We start from the raw sequence: 24,447 nt of genomic DNA, 5'->3' as shown, positions 1-24,447 counted from the left end.
TCTGGAAACGTCCAGAAGAGGACAATGTTCTCTTGCTTTCAAATTCCTCCCATAACAAAAACTACCAAAGTGTGAAGAAAAGGAGGAGGGGGAAGAAGAAAACAATTCAGTTATTTTAATTGATTGATTTAGTTGGAAAGAAGTGCAGGAGGGAAAACAAAAAACAAAAAACACACAACAACACACACAATTAGACTTTTCCCCAGGGCAGAAGCGGCAGGCAGCCGCAGGGCGAACCAAGAGGGCACAACGCAAGAGGTCAGAAAGCAGCCACTGGTCAGCAGCGGGGCTCCTTTATTATCTCACAGGGATGGATGGCTGATACAGCTGTGGTAACACCGGCAGGACTTAAGCTTTGCCCAGAGCTGACCGCGGGTGGCAGGTGGTGGTGGTGGGAGAATGGATCTGGGAGATCCCTGAGCCATGGGGAGAGAATTCAGGACCATTCGCAGCGGCCTGTGTCCTCGTGACACTGCCATCCCACAAAGCTGATTTCTGTTCCCTTCTATGTGAGCTGTCTTCACAAAGGGGGGTCAAGCACAGCCCCCGCATGGGCTCTTCTATGGGGGGGACACGTGCTCCTGAAGTGAGAGCTTGTTACAGGGTGAGATTTGGGGGCAGGGAATGAGCCAGACCCGTCCCCACCATTCCCCATGGAATCTGGCAGCTCTGGGCAGGAGGTGCGAAGGTGGAGAGCTCTGTGAGTGGGGGGAGGCCCATGTCCCCCAGGCACACTGGCCAGGTGACTACAGGCAAAGCACAAGGGTTTCTTGGGGGAGGTGTTTGGATTTGGCTGCTTTGGGGGTCAGAAACCCATTGTTGGGTTGAAAGAGCAGTAGCATTCCCAGCCCGGGGCGCTGGCTGAAGGAGCAGGCACTGCCCAGCAGCAAGGCTCCCAGCACAGAAACCACCCGACATTAGCAGCCCCAACGAGTACACTGCTCATAACCCATCTCCTCTGCCTTTGCAGCTGCTGGTGTAAAGGGCACACAAGCCCACTTCCAGGGCTCTGCAGGCCCGCAGGGACCCGGGTTTACCATCACCTATGGGTGACCGTGTCGTTGCAGCTGGCTGCTTCCACGTGTCTCTGCTGCAGAGCACTGCCTTGTGTGTACTCAGCTGTCCTTGGGGCTGGGTTTTGCTGCCGATGAGAGGAGGGTCTCCCTGAGCCGGTGGGGTCCCTCCCACACAGTCCCTAGCAGGGAAACGCGGTCCCCTCCCGTGGCCAGCCCGGAGCGTCCGCAGCCATAGAGCCCTTCCAGGACCTTGGCAACGGGCAGCGTATGTGGGGGGGCGGGGGTAGACGGGTCGCGCTGGTGCTGGAGGTGGAGCAGCCCGCTGGCACCGGCTCTCCGCGCTGTGGGCACGGCTGCTCCGAGCTCTATACGTGAGAGACGTAGGGCGGGGGGGGGCAGGAGGCGGCCCGGGGGCTGCGGGCGGTCGGCTCCCCGCTCTCTGGAGCCGTCAGTACCGCGCTGTCACTGAGGCAGGGGCAGAGCTCGGAGCAGCCCCGCTGCCTCCCCCCGGCGCCCATCCTTTGCTGGCAGGGCACGAGCGTCGCGGAGGGGAAGCGGTAGCTGTCGAGGATGGGGTGCGCTCCCAGGGAATCGGGCGTCTCGAATATGTGGTCGATGTCAGAGAAGCTGACCAGAGCCTGCGTGGAGTCGTAGGAGCTTTTCTCCGCGTCGTCGAGCCCGCAGGGCTGGGGGCAGCCGCCCCTGTCCCGGCCTTTCTGCCGCAGCAGGCGGAGGTCATCCCTGCAGTGGGGGTTGAAGAGCAGGTAGAGCACAGGGTTCAGGCAGGCGGGCAGGGGCAGGACCACCAGGAGGACGGATTTGATGACCTCGGGGGTGATGAGGAAGAGGTTGAGCGTGGAAGAGAAGGTGAGGAAGGCCACCGGGCAGTAGAGGAGGCAGTTGGTGAAGATCAGCCAGGCCACGTGCTTGACCATGGCGCAGTCCCAGACAGCGCCGCACTCGCCCTTCAGCAGGCTGCAGTACAGTCGGATGTAGGTGCCTGTGACCATCAGGAAGCAGAGCACGTTCGTCATCGCCAAGGCCACGGTGAAGCCCAGGGTGGCGGGTTTCCCACCCGGGATGGGGTATGGGAGACACAGCGGGGATGCTCCGTACTCCCCGATGGAGAAGAGAGGCAGAACTGCGGCCACGGAGGACAGCAAGAGGCAGCCGAGCGCCGCCGCCTTCACCTTGCCAAGGGAGGGTGCCTTCCTGCAGCCCCGCGCGCAGGAGACCGAAACGCTGCACTGCACTGCAGCCAGTGTCAGCAGGAAGATGGCGGCTTCGGAGGAGAACACGGCCAGGAAGCCGGTCACCCTGCAGCCCGTGCCGCTCTCCCACCTGGCGCCGAACTGCGCGAAGTGGCCGTAGGTCAGGGCGTCAACGAGAGCCAGCATGCTGCAGGAAACGCCGCTCAGCGTGTTGGCTCCGGCTATGGAGCCGATGACAAACTTGACTGGAGAGAGGTAGCTGGGAGAGGCGAAGACAGCCAGGACCACCAGCCCGTTGCAGAGCACCGAGACCAGAACAATGACCCAGACGCCCAGGCGAATGATCCAGCTCTCAAACAAGTGGTCACAAGGCTTGAAGGGGCCTGAAAGAAACCCAAACCCAAAGTTAAAACCCCATACCAGCGCTTTGCTCCGGTGCTGCTGCTCAGAGCGGCGGCCCCAGCTCCTCAGGGCAGATCCCAGCATTGTCACCCTGTGACTCTGTGCACAGCAAAGTCCTTTTGCTCTCCTGTCCCACCCCTGCCCTATGCTGAATCCTGAAGTCAAGGGGACTTCTTTCAGAGGAGCTCAAGGCCATAATGCCCCACATTTCTGTGGGTTTCCAGCCTCATTGGTGCTCCTGGGCTCAGCCTGGCATTTGGGCTCCTCTGCCAGGTGCTGCTGTTCCCCCCACACCCCAGGGATCTCAGAGTTGTGGAGAGGGGATGCAAGAGAGACCGCAGCATGCTGCATCCCTGTGCACTGCCAGCTCTGCCCTAAACCCACAGCTTTGGCTGAGCTGGGTTTTATTGTGTTGGCATGAACGACCTCTGTGCAGAGGGGACGGCCAGGACAGGATGAAGTGTTAGGGAGGGAGACAGTTGGCAAGGAGAAAGAGGGAGGAAGCTGCAGTGTCAGGGAGGGGATAGAGAGACCTGAGCAAAGAGAACGTGGGAGGATATCGGGAGAGTGAATGATGGAGGACTGAGGTGGAGAAAGGAGGGAATGAGAGACGGGAGTTGTGCAGGGGTGAGAAGGGGACAGGTAGTGGGTGCTCTTTGCCGAAGGAGAAAGGAGAGAGGAGACAGTGAAATGGGAGAGTTGCTTTTGGGAAGGATTTGGATTTCCATGGGAGATGAAGGAGAAGGTTTTGTCATGCAATAGTCTGGAGCGGCTAGGAGACAGCACCGGCTGCTTCAAGTGCCAGAGCCTGACTATGGGGCGATGGGTGGGTGATGGAGGGGTGATACTGCTGATACCAGGACAGGGACACCACGCCTTTGTCCTCTCCCCATTGGAAGGCAGCTCCCTCCAAGTGGGAGAAGGCAGCTGTCCCTCTCACAGAGCCCAGCTTGAGGGCTGGGCCAGGATCTCAGATGTGGTTTCCACATGAGATGCTGCAGGAAGGGTTGGGGGGGCCTGAGAGTTCAGCAATGCTCAAAGGTGTGCAGGTATGTTCAGAGGGAAGGCTTTCCCTGGCTGCTCACCGGGGCTGGGTGTGCACTGGATAGAGGGGTGCAGCTTTGAGTCCTCAAGGTCCAGCTGGAGCTCATCTGCCTCGAGGTCATCTGCAAGAAAGCAACAGAGAAGCAGTGCTTGAAGAAGAATGAGCAGGGCCAACAGGCCAGCAGGGCCACAAGCTTCTCCCACCTCCTGCCCTCCACTTAGACCTTCCCAGCATGAGCTGATGGGAGGCAACCCGACCATTCTTATGGCTCTGTGATCTTCAGGGTCTCTTCCAACCCAGCCATCCCATAGGTCTGTGATTCTATGATACCCCAAGCAGCAAAAGTTTTGGAGTTACTTTCTTGTAACGAGGTCATTTTCTAACAGGGAAGGAATGTTTGGGGACCTTTTCCCTCCTGTTACAAGATTCATCTAACACAGCTAAATCCCACTGCTGACCATCAGAAAGGAAGAGCTGAAACACAAATAGATTAAGTAAAGCAGTAATATCTCAACAGCTTCATCATCAAAAATAGCCCACGTGTTACTGAACGGAAAGGAGGAAGGATGTTCGTGTTCACTCCACATTTGCAGTGCTGTGGTTTGATATTTCAGGCAAACCCAAGGCTTTAACATCCAAAAATGTGAGCCTTTATGAGCTGCTAAGAGACTCATCCGGCACAGCCTGCGAGCACTCGGTGTTCCCCTCCAGTCTCACATGGAATCCATGGCACCGAGGCCGGCTGGGCACCGCGGGAGGGGTTGGGTAAACTGGTGTTTCGGCACAGGATCCTCAGGGTCATCAAAGAGCCCCAGCACCGGGCAGGAGCAGCATGGGGGCAGGGCAGATGGCAGCAAAATGGACACAGACCCGGGCGGTGCAGATGGCCTCGGTGTTTATGTGAGTCTATAAACAAGCACAGCCCCCCGGCTGCGTCCTGAAACACGATTTCCACTCTCGAGCAGTTACAGAAGAGGGAGAGGAGCTCACGCTTTTCTTTGTGTCGTTCTGAGGTTCCTTCGCAATGGGGTCACACAGGGCTGTGCTTTGTGCTCCCCTCTGATGGCCACGTGCAGCAGGATCCGTGGGGTTGATGCAGAAGTGCATCTTGAGGAACAGAAAAAATCAACCGCAGAGCAGGAAGTGCTGTTCAGCTCCACCTGTGAGCCCTGCATGGGTTTGTGTCCCCCGCGCTCTTCCTTCTCTTTCCACCTCCCATGAGAGGTGCCCACATAGTCCACGCTCCTCTCAGCTCGTTGTCTCCATCTCAGGGTCCGCCCTCTGTGTGTCCCAGTGATAACAGCAAACATCCTTCCAGAGGCTCTGTGCTGCCCAACGTGTCCAAGCCCGCGTCCCACCTCGCTGCCAGCAGAGTGAAATGAGCCACGTCTGTGCCTCCGAGAGCGCTGGATCTTTCTCTTAGAATGTGAATGAAGGTTTAGAAGTGCCTGATGCACTTTTTCTCCCACGCACTGACATCACTCACAGCCCATTCACCAGAGCTGGAGGAGGATCCCTCTGCCTGCTCCGAGGCCGCTGGCAGCGTCCGACCTGCAAGCCTGGCTGACACCCAAACTGCCAGCATGACGGTGCTGCAGAGCATCGTCCCGCTCAGCCTACTTACAGTGGTTGTCTGCGTGACCTGGGAAGAGCTCCAGGGCCCTCCTGTGGGGATCTTCATCCTCAGGGCTCGCGCCTCCTGCTTCCCACTGGTTGGATGCTCTGAAGAACCCACTGCAGCTTCCATAGGCGCAGCACTGGTAGGCGTAAGGTACCTCGAGGACTCTGCAGAGGGGGAAAAGGGAACTTGAATGTGACTCTGGCTCCCTATTGCTACACACTTTGTGCTGAATTTTCATGCATCAGAAGCCAATCCATCATCCAGTGGTCACACTGCAGTGCAACTTTGGTTCCCTGAAAGGGACTCAGCGTGGGACAGAGTGCAGGCCCACATCACCCCACAGTGATGGGCTCCCTCAGTGCCCATCACTGAGGGGTTTCTGCCTGAAATGCAGTGCTGCAGTGGGGCTGGGTGCTGCCTGGGCTCAGGATCCAGAACCCAACCAAGAGGCAGGAGTGGGGTGAGTGGAGGAATGCCCCAGAGGAGCCCTGAGCTGCTCCACACTTCCCAGCTGTGTGTGTGGGTTTGCCCTGAGAGCACAGCGCTGCCTTCCCATGGAAGCCTATAAAACATGAGATGTGATGGCAGCAGATGGAGCATCCTCAATCTGTCAGCCTGGAAAGCATGGGATAAACCAGGAAAGGGGGAGGCTGACTGATAGAAGCAAGTAGAGACTGCGCAGAGAGCAGGAAGGAAAAGAGCGGATGGGGCCTGGGATGCAGGCAGTACCTTAATTTGGGAAAGCTGTCCTCAGCAAAGGGCTCGGAGAGTGCAGGGTTGCCCTGCAGCTTCAGGTGGGTCAAGCTGCCCAATCCACCCAGTGGCAGCACTGCCAGCCGGTTGTCTGACAGATCCCTGTGGGAGGAAAGCAGAGAGCTGGAGTGCACCCGGGAGCTGTGCCGGCCGCCTCATGCCTTCTGCCTGAAATGCAGTACTGCAGTGGGGCTGGGTGCTGCCTGGGCTCAGGATCCAGAGCTGATGGATGGGGGCTGCTGCCCATGGGGCAGTGATGGGTTAATGTGTGTGCTGGGAGCTCTGTGTGACTTTTGGCACCAATAGGAAGCACTGCGATTCGGTCTGCTGCTGCCGGCACCATGCAGGCACCGCCTGCCAGGCAGCACGGGGCGCTTCATCCCACTGCAGAACGAACATCAGTGCCACTTACAGCTTGGTGAGCGAGCGCAGCGTCACGAAGGCGTCGGGGTGAATGAAGTGGATGTCATTCCAGCTCAGGTCTCTGCAAGGGAAGGATACTGAGATGGGAGCAGAACCGGAGAGCGAGCGGAGGGAAGGAAGGGCAGCCTGACCGGCAGCACGGGGCGGCCGTCCCCACTGCACAGCTTACATGGAGCGCAGGGCTGTCAGCTGCACAAAGGTGTCCGCTCTGATTTCGTGGATTCTGTTGTGCTGGAGACCCCTGGAAAAGCAGAAACTGGTCTGAGGAACAGCTGAAGGCAGCTGCACGCCTCACCGCAGCAGGCTGGCGCAGGGAAGTCATGCGAGTCTGGGAAACTTCTTTTATTTCAGGGGGCAAAAATGCACGGGGAAGGCGCCCTTATCCCGCATTTACACCTCTGCATTCCCAGCAGTGAGCGCAGTGCTCAGCCCCCCCAGCACCAGGAGCTCAGTGCTGGGCTGCTCTGCCGCCAACGTCACCCCTCTGCCCTGAGCTCTGTACTCACAGCTCCTCCAGCCGCTGGCACCGGTGGAAGCTGGGCAGGTCTTCAATCTTGTTGTGTGACAGCTCTCTGTGGGGGAGAGACCAGCACAGGACGTTAGGGAGAGAAGAAATGAAGGGCGAGTGCCTCTCTTTGGAGGCGGGTGTCCAACCCTGATAGCAGTGCAATTAATGTCAGTAAATGAATGGGGAAAGAGGAACAAAGAGCGAGGTGGGCTGTCCTCATAAAAGCTGGCTCACAAGGAGGGGCAGGCATTGACAACATGAAGGTTTACAGCCTGATAATTTGCAAACATAGACCAGCACATGGGGCGCTGCAGCCCTGAGTGTCCCAAAGGCAGCGGGGACATTTTGGTGGCATCGAGTCGGCTCAGATGTCTTAAGCTGAGAGATCTTCCCTGCAGGGACAGCTGGAGCCAAAACTCTATGATCTGCTAAGTTACAAATGCTGTTCTTTTATTTTTGTGTTTTTCTCATTTCCAACTTCTGTGATCCAGAGTTCACTCTTGTTGCTTTCCTGGAAGAGTCTTGTTTTCATTTCCAGCTCGTGTGTGTAAAGACTGATGAGAGGCAAACCTTCTTCTTGCCCTCAGGCTGCAAACTTGTATAAATCTGGCTCATGACTCACTTCTGAAGATGTCACTGACTGCAGACAAGGTTGGGGACCTCAGGAACAGAGGGGTCTGCTCCTGAGCTGGCGCAGTGGGTGCCAGGTTAAAGACAAACCACGCTCTCCCTCTCAGCATCACTCCAAGCCTTGCTGTGCTGATAGGGCACGCAGAGGAGGTGTGTTCACAACAGGTACAGAACCATGAGGTGGTGTTCCACAGCCAGACCCCTCCCTGAGCCAGGCAAGAGGAAAGCCTGGGTTCTGACGGTGCTTTTCTGAAGAGCAGACAGGACGGAGAAATGCACATTACTCACAGGACGCGCAGGTTGGGCAGCTGCTGGCACACGGCTCTGGGGAGGAGGCGGATGCCTGCGTGGGTCAGCGTCCTGGGGGGAAAGCAGAGGGAAGAGGTGCTGTCAGTGGGACCAGTGCAAGGGCTCTGCTACCTGCAAGGCCAGCTACCGAACCCAGGAAGAGGCAGGAGAGACAACATATGTGAGACACTGAGATACCCAGAAAGAACCAAAAACTGCCTTGGAAATGGGCACTGCTGCTGGGCCTGCTAAAGGTGAATGCAAGAAACTCGGACGCTGCTGGGTACTGAACTCAGTGGTGTCCTCGGCCGTGTTGGGGCAGCTGGCTGCACACCCTGCTGTCCCAGTTCCCCACCACCCAGACTGGTGATCTCTCCAGAGCCACCACTGCCTCAGAATCCCATGTATGGGCAGTGGGGCGCCCCAATCCCGGCAGCAAGGTGCAGCCAGGGCTGGGCAGGCACTCACTGTGCCCCCATTGCAGCACTGCTCGCAGACCGTGCCCCACAGAGACCCATGGGGCTGCAGACATTGCGTCCTGCTGCTGCCTGCTCCCCTGGGCATGCAGCCCCCAGCCCCGATGCGGCAAACACAGCAGAGGTTCCCATCACACTGCACTGCACGGCGCTGGTCCTGGGGTGGGCAGACAGGCACTGATCCCAACAGACCGCAGCCAAAGGCTCATTCCTTCACGGATGCAGAAGGAAAAGAAGAAAATAATCCAAAAAAAAAAAAAAAAAAAAAGAAAACAACCCCAAAAGATCAGAGCATGCTCAACAGTACCGAGAGAGCAACTCACGGAGAAGAAAGCCGCTTTCAGGAGCCACAGGGATGAAACGAAGCAGAGAGGTTTGAGCCCAGGAGGAGCAGAGCTGCACAGCACTGTGAGAGTTGTCCTGGACCGCCTTGAAGAGGGCAGAGCACAAATAGTGGGGTAAAAGGGAGAGATTTGCCACTCACAAAACTTCTAGGCTGGTGGTGCCTTTTAGGTCTGGGAATTCTCTGATGTCCGTTGCACCGTTGAGAGACCTGCAGGGAAAGAGGCAGAACTGAGCAGGTCAGGAGCAGCTGCCTGAGGGCCCAGGCTGCCCCTCACCCCAAACGTGGCGATGGGAGGCCCAGACCCAGAGGTGCTGCTGCCATCTGTGTGCCACTGCTGCTGGGCAGCGGGCAGACGTCTCCCATGGCACCGATGCACTGCGCTGGGGATGAGTGTTGCTGTGCAGAGAGGCTTGGCAAGCTCAGACCTCCTCCAACCACTGACATTCTTGGCAGGATTTCTACCCAAATTGCGTTATTAAAAACAATAATAATTTCCATTGGGAATGTGAGAAGGGCATCCCAGCCACACCTCCCAGGCCTGGGCATTTGTTGGATGCACGAGCATCCAAGGAGGGATGTTTTCAGCCTGTGTGCTCCTGCAGTGACAGGCTGGCTGTGCCTTGTGAGGAGCAGTTCTGAGGTCACCTCTGCCCCGATCTCCAGTGCTGTGCTGCAGCAGGGCTGCTGATGGTGGATGTGGAGCTGCTGCTGTGGTGCCCGGCACGCAGTGGTGGCCCTGAGCACCATGGGGTGATTAGCACCACGCAAAGCAAGCGCTGTCACCTCTGGCTGCTCAGCTGAGTTATTTGGGGCAGTCCAGAAGAATGGACCATGGCCTCCTGCTGGCATGAGGCCTCTGGGAAGCAGGACATGGAGAAGGCACGGAGGGGTCCTGCTCGTGAGGCTCAGGCCTTGGCTGTGTATCTGAGGACCTGCCTGGGGAACTTACAGAGTGTGTAGCTTTGGCAAGTACTGGAAGGCAGACTGTCCAACAAACTGGATGGGGTTGTCATAAAAATGGCTGCAAAGGAAACGGGCAGCTGGTTAGATCTTGCTGTGCATGCAGAAGGCACAGTTACAGGTGAGAGCCCTGGGCAGCAAGCTGCAAGCTGAGCAGAGGCGCTGGCTGCCCCGTGAGGAACCCCTGCTTCCCAGGCTCTCCCAGCAGCCTCTCTGGGCTGAACATTGGTTAAACTGAGGTCTCCAATCCTGCTGCTCTAGAAGGATCCTTCAGTATTCTGCTGAACCAGGCAGGCTGCAAAGAGGCAAAGCCCTCCATCGATCCTTCCATGGTGCAACACCTTGCATGTGACCACAGCTCTGATCTTACAAAACCCACAGCATCTCTCCTGCCTGTCACACTCAACGGAGAGAAGCGAGGACATGAGTGTGCTGTGTCCCTCCCCACATCACGCCGTGGGGAAGACGGGGGGAGGCTGCTTCATTTTGACTGGGGCAGGGGCTGTTTTCACCCAGCTGACTGCTCTGCGGGTATTTCTAAACATGAGGCAGATGTCACCCAGGGCTTAGGAAATCCCCTCGCACACAACGTGGCCTCGCATTTCCCATTCCTTCATCACCGTCAGCCCTGCTGGCTGCAGCAGAGTTCAGCTGTGGGTAAAGGAGAACCCATGGCAGAGAACTGGAGGCGTAGCTGGGAAGGAGATAATTTCAGCTCCCATTAACCTCCATACAACAAATGTCAAATTGCGGTCGTGCTGACAACTGTCAGAAATCCCAACCAAAGATGTGAGGAAATGCCTCTTCCCGGGGGATGTAAAGATTTAGGAAACACCGTTTAATTTTCTTACATTGTTTGGAGAAGGGGATTCCCAACAAATGCGTTCTCTGGGATGGCTTTGATGTTGTTGTTATGAAAACCGCTGTTGGGAGAAAGAAACATCTTGATATTAACGCATGAGAAGGGCTTGGAGGCGCCTGCTTTCCTCAACACTTCTGGAGGCAGAGGGCCGTTAGAAGATGCACATAAAATAGGGGGTGAAGGCTCAGTGCTGCCTGCAGCATCAGCTCAGCAAGTGGACAAAGTCTTTTCTCAGGACTGAGGAGCCCTGCCAGCTGCCCTATCTTGGCTCTTCTACCTTTGTGGGAGTCAACTCGGGTGATTGCGAGGGGATGAAGTGCTGTGTTTGTAGTGGGAAGAGAGAAAAGAAGGGCTTGAGCTGAGCGCCCTCCCCAGTGCAAGCATGGGCAGAGTTTGATAGGTCACTTTCCAACAGAGAACCCTTCTGAAAAAGAATAAATAGGAAATCTCACAGCTCCTGCAGTCGGCCCAGCGTCCGAATGGCCCCTGGGAATTCCAGCAGCTCGTTGTAATTGAGATCCCTGAAAGACGGAGAGGAGAGCAGTCATCAGTGTTGCTGGAGGAACTCGGTGGGGTGCATCTGTGCCTTGGATGGAAACTTGGTCGCTAAGCATGGCAGAAAGGCTTTTCCTACCGTGCCCATCCAGCCACTGCCTGCACACCAGCTCTCCCACATTCCTGCTGCAGGAACGTTCCCTATGAGGAGCACTGTCGGGGGAGGGCCAGTCCAACCCACAGCTGCTGCCATCTGCATTCCTTCCCCACCAGCCTCTTGGTGCCCAGAGCTGGGCCACGCTGCTGCTTTGTGTCCCCAGCGCCCAATTCCCCTCTCCCAGAGTCTCTCCCCCAGGCACTGGGGCTGGGAGCCATTTATCTTGCCTTTCCAGGCCACAAAAGGATGTTACGAAGAACAAGAAACATGAGAACAGCTTCAGCTCAGCCCATGGAAGGGCTCTCCTTAATTGTAAAGGGGAGCAGAGACCTGCAGAGCAGGGACAGCTTCCTTGGTGCTTCTCATAGGGGTGCTGGAGCTCCCAGCTGCTGGGACGAGCTGGGGACCCTATGAGGAATGTGCTCTGAGAAGGTCCAGGTCTTCTTCCGATGGCTGATGGCAATGTGAACCTCACATTGAAACCATGAGCCAAAGGTGGAAGTGATGTGGAAGAGGGGTGGACAGTTCTGGAGGTTAAGTTTAATTTGCAGTACAATAAATACAATAGGATATGTTTAATACAGGTGGTCATAATGACAAGTGCAGTTTATTACCCTTGGCAGCCAGGAGTCCTAAGGGCAGCTCCAGCCAGCATGGGCCCCTCTGGCTCCTTCTGGACAGCCCAGACCCCGAGGGCTGAAAACTCTGACTGCTTCCTCCCTGCATGAAACTCACTGAGTTTTAAGAGGGAGATACTCTGCAACATGAGGGTAATTACGGGCTCCTGGATATTACTGTATAATTACACTTAATGGGCCTTGAAGTAATTACCACGTAACCTGGATTGTGGTTTACAGAACAGAAATAACCACCCATTCACACAGCAATGAGTTGCTGCCCGATTTCCTTGTAATCCTCACCCCCTGGGCCCAGGCACAGCAATTCCATTCTGACCTCCTTCCCCCCCTTCTCCTCTGCCCTCCTCCCTGCACCGCAGTCACGCTGTGTCCCTGCTTTGGCTTTGCCTGCTGGGCGCTGCCATGGTGAATCTCCAGCGATACCCGACGTGCCTGAAGGCCGCCAGGTGGGAAGTATTGCCCAACAGAGACAGAACTCACATCACCTGTGATTCATGAACAGAGGAGGTGTTGGATCTGCACCCAATGCTATTGACTGGGGTAATTCGGCGCTGTAAGATTTGCGCCCATTCTTTCTCTAGAAATGCACTTCCTTTCCAGGCCGGGTCTCTTCCAGGCAGGCTGCTCTTTCATCAGCAGATGAACATTCTGTTTGTACCTCGATGTGTGTGCAAGTACGCACAGGACCCGTCCTTCCTGAGTTGAGCACACACCTCTCCCAGCCTGGCAGCATCCCCGCGCCTCCCCCGCCGCGCTCGGCGCACACAAAGAGCGCTGTGTTCAGCAGATCCCTCTGGGGAAGAAAAGCCACCGCCGGCTCCTGGCATGCGTTGGGCTTGTTGGGAAGTGGAAGTGCACCCAGGTGTAGTCACGCTGCTGCAGCCTGGCCGCCAGCAACGCCGCTGTGCCCAGGAGGAGAGGCGATGCGCCCACGCTTGCTCCTGCGGTGCTTCCTGGTTTCTGGCGTAGCGAGGTTCCCTCCCGGGAAATAAACCCATCTGTCCTCATCACCGCCTCCCTGAGCGCTGCCCCAGCTCTGGGTGCAGCCTTGCCTCCAGCACTGCCCTGTGCCAAACGTGGGGAGCCCGTCTGCCTGGGTGCTGGGTGAGATGGGCACTGCGGTGCTCCCTGGCCCTCAGCCCTTCCCAGCAGAGGGGCAGCTCTCCCTGAGCCCCAAACCCAGGGCAGCACCTGAGGGCGGCTTCTCCGTCTCTTCCTTTTCCTTCCCGGAGCTCCAGCCTGGCCCTGGTTCAGGCGGTGGCCCAGAAGTGGTCCCCAGCCATTGCGTTGGGCAGCGGTGGTGGCAGTGAGGAGCTCCGCAGGAATCAGATATTTCTGCTCATTTAGGGAAGTTCAGCCCTCGGTTCCTTCTGCAGACGTGTGAGCCTCTCTCTGCGGGTGGGAGGACACGGAAAATGGATGTGCTGCAGGAAACTCTTTCAAGTGTCCGCTCCCCCTCCATGCCTTCTCTGAGCTGCTTTGCAATGCTTTGCTGGTGCCAACACTTTGCTGATCCCAACGTTTCTCTGGTCCTGGTGCTCCACTGTTACCAACCCCACTATCAGCTCCTTCCCCCAGCATCCAGCTTCGGGACGATGGCTGCAGAAGGCCCGACCTGCCGCCAGGTGACACTGTCCCCAATGACTGCAGTGGCCCACGGGCAGAGGTGGCCGCGGGGCAGCACAGGGGCGCGGGGGGCTCTCAGGGCTGCGGGGTGGTGCATCTGGGACAGCAGACCCAACGCCAGCATTGCTGGATTGGAGAACACCAACACCCCACGGACATCTTCACCCCAAAACAATGGGAGAACTTCATAAAACCTCAAGTGGGAAGAGAAGAAGCGCCAAATGGCACAAGGAAGGGAGCTCTGCCCACCATCGAAGGCCTTTGGAAGCAAAGTCACGCAGCCCACAAGTCTACAGAAACCAACTGGGAAAGAACTGCTTTCCTCAGCTGTGCTCCACGTTACAATGAAAACCTCTTAGAGGGCTCAGCCTCAGCACAGCGCAGAGGCTGACTTCACACTGCTGTTATTTGTAGTGAGCCTGCAGCTCTGCATGAGGAAAATCTTAACCAGCCTTGTCTATGCAGAAATGAAAGCAAATTGACATCAAAGGCGCAGCTATTCTGGGCTGTAAGTGCTGGGCTGATTTGGAGCCGACAGCACACAGCACTATTAATACCTCCAACAGGGCCAGAAAGAGAGAAGGAGGGGAAAGAGTCTCTGGTCAATTTTCTGCCTGTTAGGGGCTGTTAGTGGTTCCACGCAAGAAGACAGACAAGAAAAAACCCCAATTATGCAGTACTATAAATTCTTGCATAAGCCACAAAACACCGCAAATTTGCAGCTAATAAACCTGAAGATGCACACAATTAGGAGCAGGAGGCAGCACAGCGCTGGCTGTTTGTGTCCCAAAGCGGGGCTGCATCCCCTGCTGTCCTGCACTGCCAGCTCCCCAGAAATCACCACTGCTGCAATGGGAGAGATTTCACTGGGGCTCAGGAGCTGTGCTGAGCCCAGCCGACCCGCTGCGTTTCTCCATGGCTCTGAACCGGGCTGCTGACCAAAACGCAACGCTGCCAGGCGCAGCCAGTGGTGCCACGCTTCTCTCGTGTCACAGCAGCACAAACCCAGATGGAGACTTCAGAGAGGAGGGAGCTGCCCTATGCTGGGATTCATCCACGGGAGCAAACGTGGCCCACAGATGCCCGTTTTAGCAGATAACAAGGAGCACCCAGGATGTGGTGGCAGGGCTGTGGGTGGTGCTGGTACCCATTTCTTCCAGAAGAGCAGTGAGCTCCAACAGGGCTGCGTGCTGACAGCCCGGCCCGGACGCACCGAACCTCTCACACCGTGCTGCACATCCGTGGGGCTCACAGAGCGCGGGGGGACCCGTCTGTCCGTCCACATTGCATGTCTGCAGCTGCCGTCCTGGAGCTCTGTTCTCCATTAAAAAACGCAGCAGTGCCCGGAATGCGTCTCTTCCAAGCAGCGTTGCTGTCTGCTCTCTAACCGAGGAAGGTACTGAATTAAATGTGTTTTCAATTCCGTGTGATTTATTTAACAAGGTCGAAACAAGGCTTTGAGAGCAGGATCTCCTGGGGGGTCCCGGGAGCGCAGCGCTGCCACGCACGAACCATTGAAGAGAGACAAAGGAGCGCAGCGCCGAGCGGGGGAAAGCGGGGCGGTGGGACACAAACGATAACGGCGAGGCTGAAGGGTCGGGGAGGGGGAGGAGGAGAGCGGCCGCGCTTTGCCACGCGGGGGGAGCGGTGGGGCGGGGAGAACCGCCGGGTACAGCGGGGTGCTGCTGACCGGCAGGAAGGACAGGGGGACCCCCAGCCTCCCCCCCCGGGCACAAACCTGCGCCCCCCGCGGCACTTTGGTGTTGGAAGAGAGGAAGGGGGCGGGGAGCAGAGCTCTGGGTACTGGGGGCGATTTCTTCTCTGCGGTGATGCATTGGCACGGGCTGCACGACGAGGGGACGGGTCACTGTCCCGGGGGGTCCAGAAGGGGATGAGCCTTACAGCACAGCCATAAGCTGGCGAAACGCAGTGACCTGGGCTGGCTTTGCTCACTGCTTGTTTTTTTCCTCATAATCTCCCCAAACGTTGTGTGTCTGCACAGGGACACAACCAGGTGAAGCTCAGAGCCCTGTGGGAAGGTGTGGGTTCAGAGCCTGAGCTCAGCACTGAGGCACCGTGGGCTCCTGTGCTCAGGAGAGGAGCAGCAGGCTGGGAGCAGGCAGCCCACAGGGGCCTCCCAGGCAGCACTGAGTGCTTCTGGACTTTGCCCGGGTGGAAAAGTCACCTTCCATGCGATGACTGAAGCAGGTGATGCACTTTGCAGCCCTGTTCTCGGACCAGAGGCAGAACCACCCAGCTCTGAGCTGTGGTTCCTATTCCCAAAACCCATTTCTCCATCCCCTGCCTCCTCAGGCAGCCAGCAGAGCATCCGCAGGGGGGGGGGACATGTTGGCAAAGCCAAATCCCATCAGAAGAGCAAGGCAGAGTGTTTTCCAGAACAACACTTTTGCCCTAAAAGGGTTAAACAGCCCTCATACGAACTGTGGTGGAGATATTTCCCATTTCCTTCCTTCTGCCTTCAGCTCCTCAGGTGTGTGTTGTATCAGTGCTCGCTTTTCTCCTTCCACAGAAAACGCAGCTCTCAGAGGCGGCTCCAGCTCTGCTCTCCGTTTACAGCCTCGGCTAATTACCCAGATAATGGGGCAGTGTGCTGTGAAAGCTGTGGTCGGGGCTTTTCGTGTGAGGCAAGGTTGGGCAGATTGACCGCCCGCAGCAGAGGTTTGGGATCCGGCCCTCCTGGGAGATGGTTTTAATTTATTAGAGCTATTAAAAAAAAAAAAAATCAAAAGCTTTTTAAATGAATGAAGATTTGCTCCTTCCAAGTGGTTTGCATGGCGAAGGGGGAGCTGGCAGGGATGGGGATGGGGAGATCTTCTCCAGCCTTGGAGATTATAGATTCTGTGACGCTGTGTCATCTGCAGAAGGTGAAGAGGCCGTGGTCACCCAGTTCAGGCAGCTGGCAGAACGGTCCGTCCATGGTGGGCTTTCCCCCACCGCCCTGCCAGGTGCTGCTTCTCCAAGAGCTTTGCCAGAATTTGCTAAAATAGACACTTTCCTGTCCAGCCGAATATGAAGAGAAACATTTCCCTTCGGTTTCTGCATCTAAAGCTGCGCGGGCTCTTCTGCACTCCCCCCAAAACGATTCTTTCCACTCAAGCTCTACAGCTCTTCAACCATTGTGCCTGGATTATAATCAGCACTTGGCCACAAGCGCTCATTTTAGGAAGCCCGGAGATGTTTCTGTCTTCACCAGCTCTTCCCCTCCTGCAGCCTTCCAGGAGGTGACGCCCACAGGGTAAGCGAGAGCACAGCGCTGCCAGCACCAGCCAAGAAAACGTGCTAAGTGCTGTCAACAGAATGTAATCATAACCTGAATTAAAGGGTACGTGCAGGAGGCTGCAGCAGTCCCCACACGCACGGGAGCTGCGGCGCTGGCAGCTCTGCTGGTGCAGCCACCACGCACAGACAGTTCTGCTGCAGGGTGAATGGGTGCTGAACCCACGGAGGGACGAGAGGCTCCTCAGAGAGCTCTGCTCAGTGCGAGGCTGGGAATCGGAGCTTGGGGGTAAGAGCCATCCTTCTCTTTTCCTAAGGCGCTCCATCAGCACCGTGGATCAGGAGGAGCTCACCCACAACCCTGCCTCGCAGCTGCAGGCGGCTGGAGCAGGATGTCAGCACTCACAAGCCCAGGTTGGGGCCACGAGAGCCGGAGTGGAGCAATCCTCGAGCAGAGCCCCATTTCCAAAGGCAAACCCCCCCTGCTCAGCAGGGTCAGGAGCCGCAGGGTAGGGGCAGTGGGCTGCCATCAGCGCTGTGGCTGCAGGGTCAGGCTGTCCTGGTGCAGACTGCTCCATTGCTGCGTGTTTCGTGGCCTTAGCTCTGGGTGCTGCCAGGTGACACGAGAGCCTCTCAGAGAGAGATGCTGCACAGATCCCCACGAACACAGCCAGCCCTGTGCTGAATCCAACCCCTCATTTTGGCAGCGTCTGCTGTTCTGAAGGCTTTGGGACTGCGTGTGAGTGGTGAGGAGTGGGGACACACGGAGCCAGCGCTGCACCGAGGGCAGATTTGTTTCCTCAGAGCCCCCACCCTCCTGCAGAGCCCTCTGCAGCAGTAGGGGCAGAAATGCAGGTCTGTCCTGCCCCGTTCTTGGCAAAGAGGAAACGCGCAGCAGGAGCTGACAGAGACATCAACCCCTTCCTGGGGGCAGCGCTGCAGGCAGCCCAGGCCCTATTGGAAGGTGGGGGAGCTCAGAGGGGCCCACGGCCACACGCTGCTCCCCAGCACGGGGCAGGGCAGAGCACACCGGGGAGGAACAGAGGGGAAAAGGCGACTCACAGCGTCTCCAGGTTGTGCAGCCCATCAAAGCCTTTCGCCCCCAGGCGCTGGATGCGGTTGTTGTGGAGGTGCCTGCGGACAGAACAGAGGTGTTCACTGCAGATCAGAGATGAACTTTTCCTGCCAACCTGAGCCGTGGCCCAGCCTGCAAGCCGAGCGTGGGCTGTGCAGGGATGGTGAGGGTGCTGTAAGGTGCTCCCCCCTCTCATGGGACATACGCTGGGTGCAGTAGTGCTCATGGAGCAGCTCCTACTCTCCCTGGAAGTCCAGGTGCTTCCTGAGACCTTAAATTTGGGTGAAAATGCTTAAATTGAACCCTTAAGAAACACTCTACAAATGACCCTGCAGAGCTAACGTTGGACCTGACCCTACCAAAGCTGTGTGGCTTCATGGGCACTGGGTGCTACCAAGAGCAGAGCTATACTCAGACTCCTCAGAGAATTAACAGCAGCAAGAAAGCTCTGAGCTCCAAATAATCCTGTTATTCACAGTTTATTATTGTTCCTTAAAAAAAAAGAAAAAGAAAGAAAGAAAAAAAAAGAAAATCCTTCCAGTCCTGGATCAGCTCCTGACTGCAATGAAAGTTACAGAATCACAGAACCACAGAATTGCTCAGATTGGAAAAGACCCTAAGGATCATCAAACATGAGACAACTCTGCTGCCCAGCCTGCGCTTCAGCCAGCCCACCTCCAGCACACTGGGGAGCTCCTTCCCTGCATGCAGAAGCGCCCGCCGCAGAGGTGAGATCCTCCAGGGCAGGACACTCCTGTTGATCCCCATCAGGGTCGGCTTCCCCACCAGTTCAGGCTCTCCTTTAACACACAGCCCCCTGTGGTTCATCTGCTGCTGCCTTGGGGTCCCCCTCCCACACCCGGAGCTGCACCAGCCGTAGTCCAGCACCTCCTTCCAAGAGCCCGCAGGAGGCTGCACACTGGCAGGTGAATCAATGGCTTTTTTCATTATTTGCTGCTTGATCTCAATCTGTCTCAGCTTGAAAAATCTCTCGCTCCACCTGGCTTCAAGTGGGAACCGTTTGGCTGAGCGCACACAGCTCCCACTGCCAAATTCTTGGGGTAAAACAGGAGGGAGCTGGGAGGCTCGAGGGCAGCGCGGCTCAGAAAGCAGCCCAAGATGGATGTGAGCTGTGGGGATGTGCAAACATTTCAAAGGAAGGGAACAGGAAGGGAGAGAAGTGTGATGAAATGCGTTTGCTCCTCTGGGGCTGAATCCTGCAGGAGGAATTCTCTTTGTCACAAGAAAAGAAGTTCAGGTCCAAATGGTTTCCTCTGTCAAACTTTATGAGCTCGCCGCAGATCGTGCTGTTCTCACTTCATCTGGCAATTCCAGCGCAGGACGGTGCCAGTTGTTTGGGTCCCTCTGAACACTGGATGTGGCACTTGGCAAATGGGGCTTCTGGATCTGGAGCCTCTCACCCTCAGCACAGGAACCCACAGCTCAGCTGTGAGGAGGGAGGAAATGCTGAGCGCTGGGGAAGAAGCGAGAGCCGTGGGGCTGCGCTGGGGCGGCACAAAGAGCCCGACTGCCTGGGCTGGGGCATGAGAGCAGCTCGGTTCTGAGTGCTGCTATCCGCCAGGCCAGGAGAGAGAACAGAAAAGCCATCACCTGCTGTGTTCATATTTGGCTCTAAGGGGCTTTGTTTGGAGGCAGAGTAATGGAAGTCATCCGAAGGGTGCTTTGTTGGTGAGAAAATTAAGAGCAATCGAAAAAGGGAGTTATAAGAAAAATTGTCGTCCAAGCTGAAGTCTGGAGTCATTATCCAACCACATGGCAATAATAGAAACAAGCCAGTCTGAATGCAATATAAACTGGAAAGGTAAACACTTGAAAAGACATTCTTTTCTTCCATCCTGCCCTTTTTTTCCCTCCAATGGTAAACACATTTTAACAAGTGGAATTGCAACATCTCTAATGTTTGTCAATTTGAGCTCAGCCCACACAGCGTTATATTCTGCCCCGTAAATTACAGCTGGTGTGATGGCAGATAGGGATGTTTGGTTCTGGGCTGTAAACAACCATCTCACGACGCACAAACACAAGCAGTCTGTGAACCTCACAGAATCACAGAATTGTAGGGGTTGGAAGGGACCTCCAGAGATCATCGAGTCCAGCCCCCCAGCCTCTCCTGTTGGAGATGGGATTCACTCTGTCCTTAGCAAAGCCAGCAAGCACTGAGGTCCGTGCGTCTCCATGTGCAGCACAGGACAGGGCTGGTTGTGGACAACCCCCCCTGGAAGTGGCTTTGCTCAGGAAGGAGGAAGGCAGTCATTGCTTTCTGTTGGGTCGCACATCCACTAGCTGGGTTTTCCAGCATCTCCACGGCTCCTCTGCTGTGTCTGCAGAGGCCAGATTGCCATCATCCCCGGGATGGGACGCAGGGCCTCGTCCTGCTTGGTCCCTTGGTTGGTGAGACGAGAAGCACTCCAAGAAAAGCAGCTGATGTGCTTCAGGAAGGCGATTCCTGCATCAACAACAGGGCATGGAAGGGATGCTCCACCTGGGCAGTGCAGTGGTGAAAGCAGCTCCAGAAGGTTCTGTGTATTTCTGGTACCCACACTGTGAAATGGATGGTGATAATTTGGAATGGGCACAGAGAAGAGCAACGGGGATCCAAGGGATGGAAAGAACCAGGATGGAGAGTTAGGAAACTCAGTCTGCTCTGCTTATTAAAAATAAGCTCAGGGTAGTGAGCGCAGCAGAATGTATAGGATCCCTCCTGGTCAGAAAATGGGTACTGAAATAGTTCTGTGATTTAGCAGAGAAAAGAATAATAAGACATCTGAAGTCGAAGCCAAAGAAAATTCGAATGGGAAACGTGAGCTTTTTCTTTCTGTTTCTGCTAACACAGGGATGATTAACCCTGGAACAAACTACAAAGAGAAGTGGTGGATTCTCCATTGCTTTCATTCCTAATGACTTCATTTTTTCATCTTCAGAAAGAAAAAAAGGACCAATGCAAACATGCTCCATCAGTCATTCGCACTGTGGGACTTCGAACAAGGTTGAATCTGACTCGATGTGAGCTTTCCCACTGGGTCAGCTATTGCCACGATGAATCCCTCACTCCGTTGAGGCAAATCTGTCCTTTGTCTCTGTTCATCCACAGCTACGGATGAATAGAGACATCTAAATCATAAATGGTGCAAATTCCCATTGATTATTGCCAGTGGTGCAGGACAAGCATTAGACTTGTTGGGCAGAGAATGAAGCTTGATCAGAAGTGACGCTGTCAGCATTGGAGCACCATTCATTTCTCCCTCAAGCGCTGAAGAAGGAAACTCACTTTTCCCAAGGCAGCAAACTCAGTCCTCATGAGAACAGGCGCTTTTGCAAATTGAAAAGGTCCCGTGAACGAGGCCCGGCTGCTCAGGCAGTGTTCTTGGTAACGAATTGCTCACGCCAGCCCTGCCCAGCACACCGTTCCGCCATCACCGTGCGCTCAGCCCTCAGCAGAGGAACACGTGTGTGCATCGTTTGCATCCCAGTAGGGAAAACCTCCCTGCAAACCCCGCTGCGCCCCTCAGCCAACGCCTGGGAGCTGTGCTCAGCTCGGTGGGTGAGCGGGGCGGGGAAACGCCGCCAGATGAACGGAGGCACAAGAAGGACGCGGGGTTACTTTGCACTGCTGCCAATGGGGGGCTGCATGGCGGCGTGGGGCAGATTTATGAGGGCAGATCTGCCAAACGCTCTGTGAGCCCACAAAAATTCCGCGCCGTGTCGCACAGCCCGGCAGGACCACACATCTGCTCCTTCCCTACTGTCTGTGCTGGGACGCTATTCTCTCCCTCACAACCTCACGGTCAATGGCTTTTATTTCTTGGGCTTGCCTGTTTAATTAAGGAGTTGCTTCTTGCTGAGAGTGCGGGATAAACAAGAACGAGAGCAGCACGCTTTGGAGACTGAAACAACCCAAATGTCAGCTCACCCTCCCTGCTGGCTATTAATGCTGAGTGAAGCGGCTGCACTGTGGGTTGTGGATGCCCTGGTAGGACGGGCATTGTTGTGGGTAAAAATGACTTATTTGACATGGCTCAAGTTGCTCCCAGCCATTTCTCTTAAGGAAGCCTTTATGATTTGCCTGAACAACCGAAGCTGATGCTAATAAAGCTCTGGGCTGCGCTTCGGCCGGGCTCAGTCTGTGACAGATGTGTCAGCACACACTTTGCCTTCTAACAGTGACATGGTTGCCACGCTTTCCCCAGGCACCGCATGCTGAGGTTTCTTCACACCCCGATATCAAAACATGCACATCACCCAGCTGACAGCATTTCATGTAGATACAGGACCTCCAAATTAATTGGCAATCACACCTGAGCTTATTAATCAACACCCAAAAATTAATGACTAGCTAATGTAAACATGTAAACTTCCTTTAAGCGTGAGATAATTCCCAGGGCCCTGCTGATGGACGGGAGGCACCTCATAAATGGCACAACAGCACTGGTTTCTGTCTGCTGTGTCCCATGGAGGCGATGGACCCCCCTGGACCCCGCACCCCCAAACGCTGCCGCTCGCTCTTTGCCATGCAAGCAGCAGCAGTGAGCACTGCAGGGCTGGGATGGAGCCCAGCACAGACAGCAGGAGCGCGGCCCAGCCCCGTGTGAGGTGTGGACAAGGTGTTGAGCTCAGCCCAGTCGTTCAGAATCAGATTTGCTCAAAGTTTTCATAGAAATCAGAGGCATTTCGCTCTTTGATTTATTTTTTTTTTCCCCAGCAGAACAAGATCTGCTTTTTGTTTCCAGACACTGATCTTCTTTAAGGCAAACCATGTTTTTTTTGGAAGGTGACGGGGAGCTTTTCGGCTGCCCCACTTTGGAAATGGTGTTAAAAAAAAAAGGTTGAAGTGGCATTTGGTATCAACGGGCTGTGAGGTTGTCGTGAGCCAATCTCACAGCAAGAGGAGCGCTGCACGGCCACAACACCTTGTCATCGATGGGAGGGAGAACAAATGGAGAAAGCTTACAGCACCACGAGGCTGCTGAGGTTCTGGAAGGCGAAATCGGGGATGTGCCAGATCTGGTTGAGCGCCAGCGTCATGGCCTGCAGTGCTGGGAGGCGGTTCAGAGCTCGGACCGGGATCTCCGTCAGCGCGTTGTCGTCCAGCCAGAGGTGCCGCAGGGACTGCAGCCCCTCAAAGCTCCCCTCGGGCACCACGGAGATGAGGTTGGCATCCAGGCGTCTGGGTGGGAAACAAACAGGGCAGGGAGGAGTGAGAGATGGAGCCGGCACCGCTGGAAGCACCGCAGCGTTACGCAAAGGGAGCTTTGTGCCGAGGCGGGACGGACGGACGGCAGGGGGATCGGGTGGGAAGAGCAGCGGGGTCGGCGCGGGGCCCTGCCTGCACTCCGGGCTCCTGGCTGCCCCTCCTGACGGCCGTGAGGCGCTGCTGGTGGTCGGAAGCAACACGGATGGGCCGCTCCCGTGCACACAGGCGCAGCAGGCGGCACAGCAGCGCTCCAACCTACAACGGAGCATCGCAGCCACGCGCCCCAGGGCCAGACTTACCGTGGGTCCTCCTGACCCCGCAGAGCGCCGCCCTGCGCACAACCGGGGGGCGCACAGCAAACCAAGCGGAGTGGGAAGAGCCCCATTCGAGAGGAAAATGCTTTGCCTGGAGAGGCGCCTGCAGCGAGCAGCGCCCTGTGCGAGACCCGAGCAGAACGGGGGCAGGAAACACCGGGCGCGAATCAGACCGCGTGTCACAGCACGGGAATCAACCCGAGAGCTGCACGTTGCACCAGCCCAGGCCTTTCTCTCTCCTCGATTCACCAATTGCCCCCCCCCTTTTTTTTTAAATCATGGAATCCTTAAGGCAGTTGAAAAGCAGAGCTTTAATTTGGTTAGAATCTGTAATTTTTAAGACTTGTTTTTGTTCCAAAAACGAAGAGAGAAGCCAAAAGACATTCAGCTCAGTATGGGAAAAAAAAAAAAGTTGAAGAAATAGGTTTGGGAATCATCTCGCATAAAGATCTCTTATTTCAACAGCAGTGAGGTGGATAAAATGCGTTATCTGCAGATTTCGAAATCAAAATGTAAGAGGAAAACATTTCAGATTTGGACGGACGACCAGGAACCGATTTCAGCAACGGGGAGAAAACTCAGATTTCGCCCTGGCTGACGGAGCCCCTCGTGTTCCTGCAGATCACCTGAAGGGTCTCCGAATTGAGAGGCGCTGCGCCCCTCATCACAGCGTGAGGGAAGGCAGGGAGCAGCGCTGCCTCGCACAGCCCTCGGATCCGTGGCATCCATAGCAAGAACGCGGCTCAGAAGCTCATCTTTCTGGCTACTGGAAGTAACATTTTTGCCAAAAACTGAACAATTTGGAACTCGCTTCCTACAGCCCCAGCTGAAGGCCCATGAGCAGCTCATTCTGTTTCCTAGGGCAGGCTTTTCCCCCAGCTCTCTTGGTTTGGAGGGGAAGCCGTAGATGAGAAGATGTCACCCGCAGAGCTCAGTGTGGCTGCTGCAGGTTTGCCTTTGTGCTCAGAACACCAACATGAGAGCGGATGCTTTCACCTCAAAGAGGAAGAGCGCGGTGCACAGCCTGCCTCAGTTTACCCCGTGGCACCCAGTTCAGCCCCACTCATCTTCCCACAAATTCAAAGAACAAAGAGAAGGAAAGGAAACCCTGCAGCAGCTCAGGGTGAGATTAAAGAGCCTGTTTGAGAGTTT

General features: G+C 55.9%; 1 protein-coding gene across 1 annotated transcript in view; it reads right to left on the bottom strand.

Annotated features, from left to right (window-relative positions):
- Positions 1–303: 303 nt before the first annotated feature.
- Positions 304–24,447, bottom strand: part of LGR6 (leucine rich repeat containing G protein-coupled receptor 6) — a 74,671-nt gene continuing 50,527 nt past the window's right edge. The window contains exons 5-18 of the mRNA XM_048925612.1: positions 22,739–22,954; positions 17,757–17,828; positions 10,994–11,062; positions 10,531–10,602; positions 9,669–9,740; positions 8,858–8,926; positions 7,898–7,969; positions 6,978–7,043; positions 6,641–6,712; positions 6,461–6,532; positions 6,025–6,150; positions 5,299–5,459; positions 3,715–3,795; positions 304–2,610 (exon numbers count right to left, since the gene is read on the bottom strand). Of these exons, the coding sequence (XP_048781569.1) occupies positions 1,382–2,610; positions 3,715–3,795; positions 5,299–5,459; positions 6,025–6,150; positions 6,461–6,532; positions 6,641–6,712; positions 6,978–7,043; positions 7,898–7,969; positions 8,858–8,926; positions 9,669–9,740; positions 10,531–10,602; positions 10,994–11,062; positions 17,757–17,828; positions 22,739–22,954 (2,449 nt within the window). The 3' untranslated portion in view covers positions 304–1,381. The remainder of the gene's footprint in view (positions 2,611–3,714; positions 3,796–5,298; positions 5,460–6,024; positions 6,151–6,460; positions 6,533–6,640; positions 6,713–6,977; positions 7,044–7,897; positions 7,970–8,857; positions 8,927–9,668; positions 9,741–10,530; positions 10,603–10,993; positions 11,063–17,756; positions 17,829–22,738; positions 22,955–24,447) is intronic.

The sequence above is a fragment of the Lagopus muta genome, chromosome 24 (assembly GCF_023343835.1).
Source record: "Lagopus muta isolate bLagMut1 chromosome 24, bLagMut1 primary, whole genome shotgun sequence".
In the NCBI taxonomy this organism is placed as follows: domain Eukaryota; kingdom Metazoa; phylum Chordata; class Aves; order Galliformes; family Phasianidae; genus Lagopus; species Lagopus muta.
The sequence above is the reverse complement of the archived record's forward strand: the minus strand, read 5'-3'. Positions and strand labels throughout refer to the sequence as shown.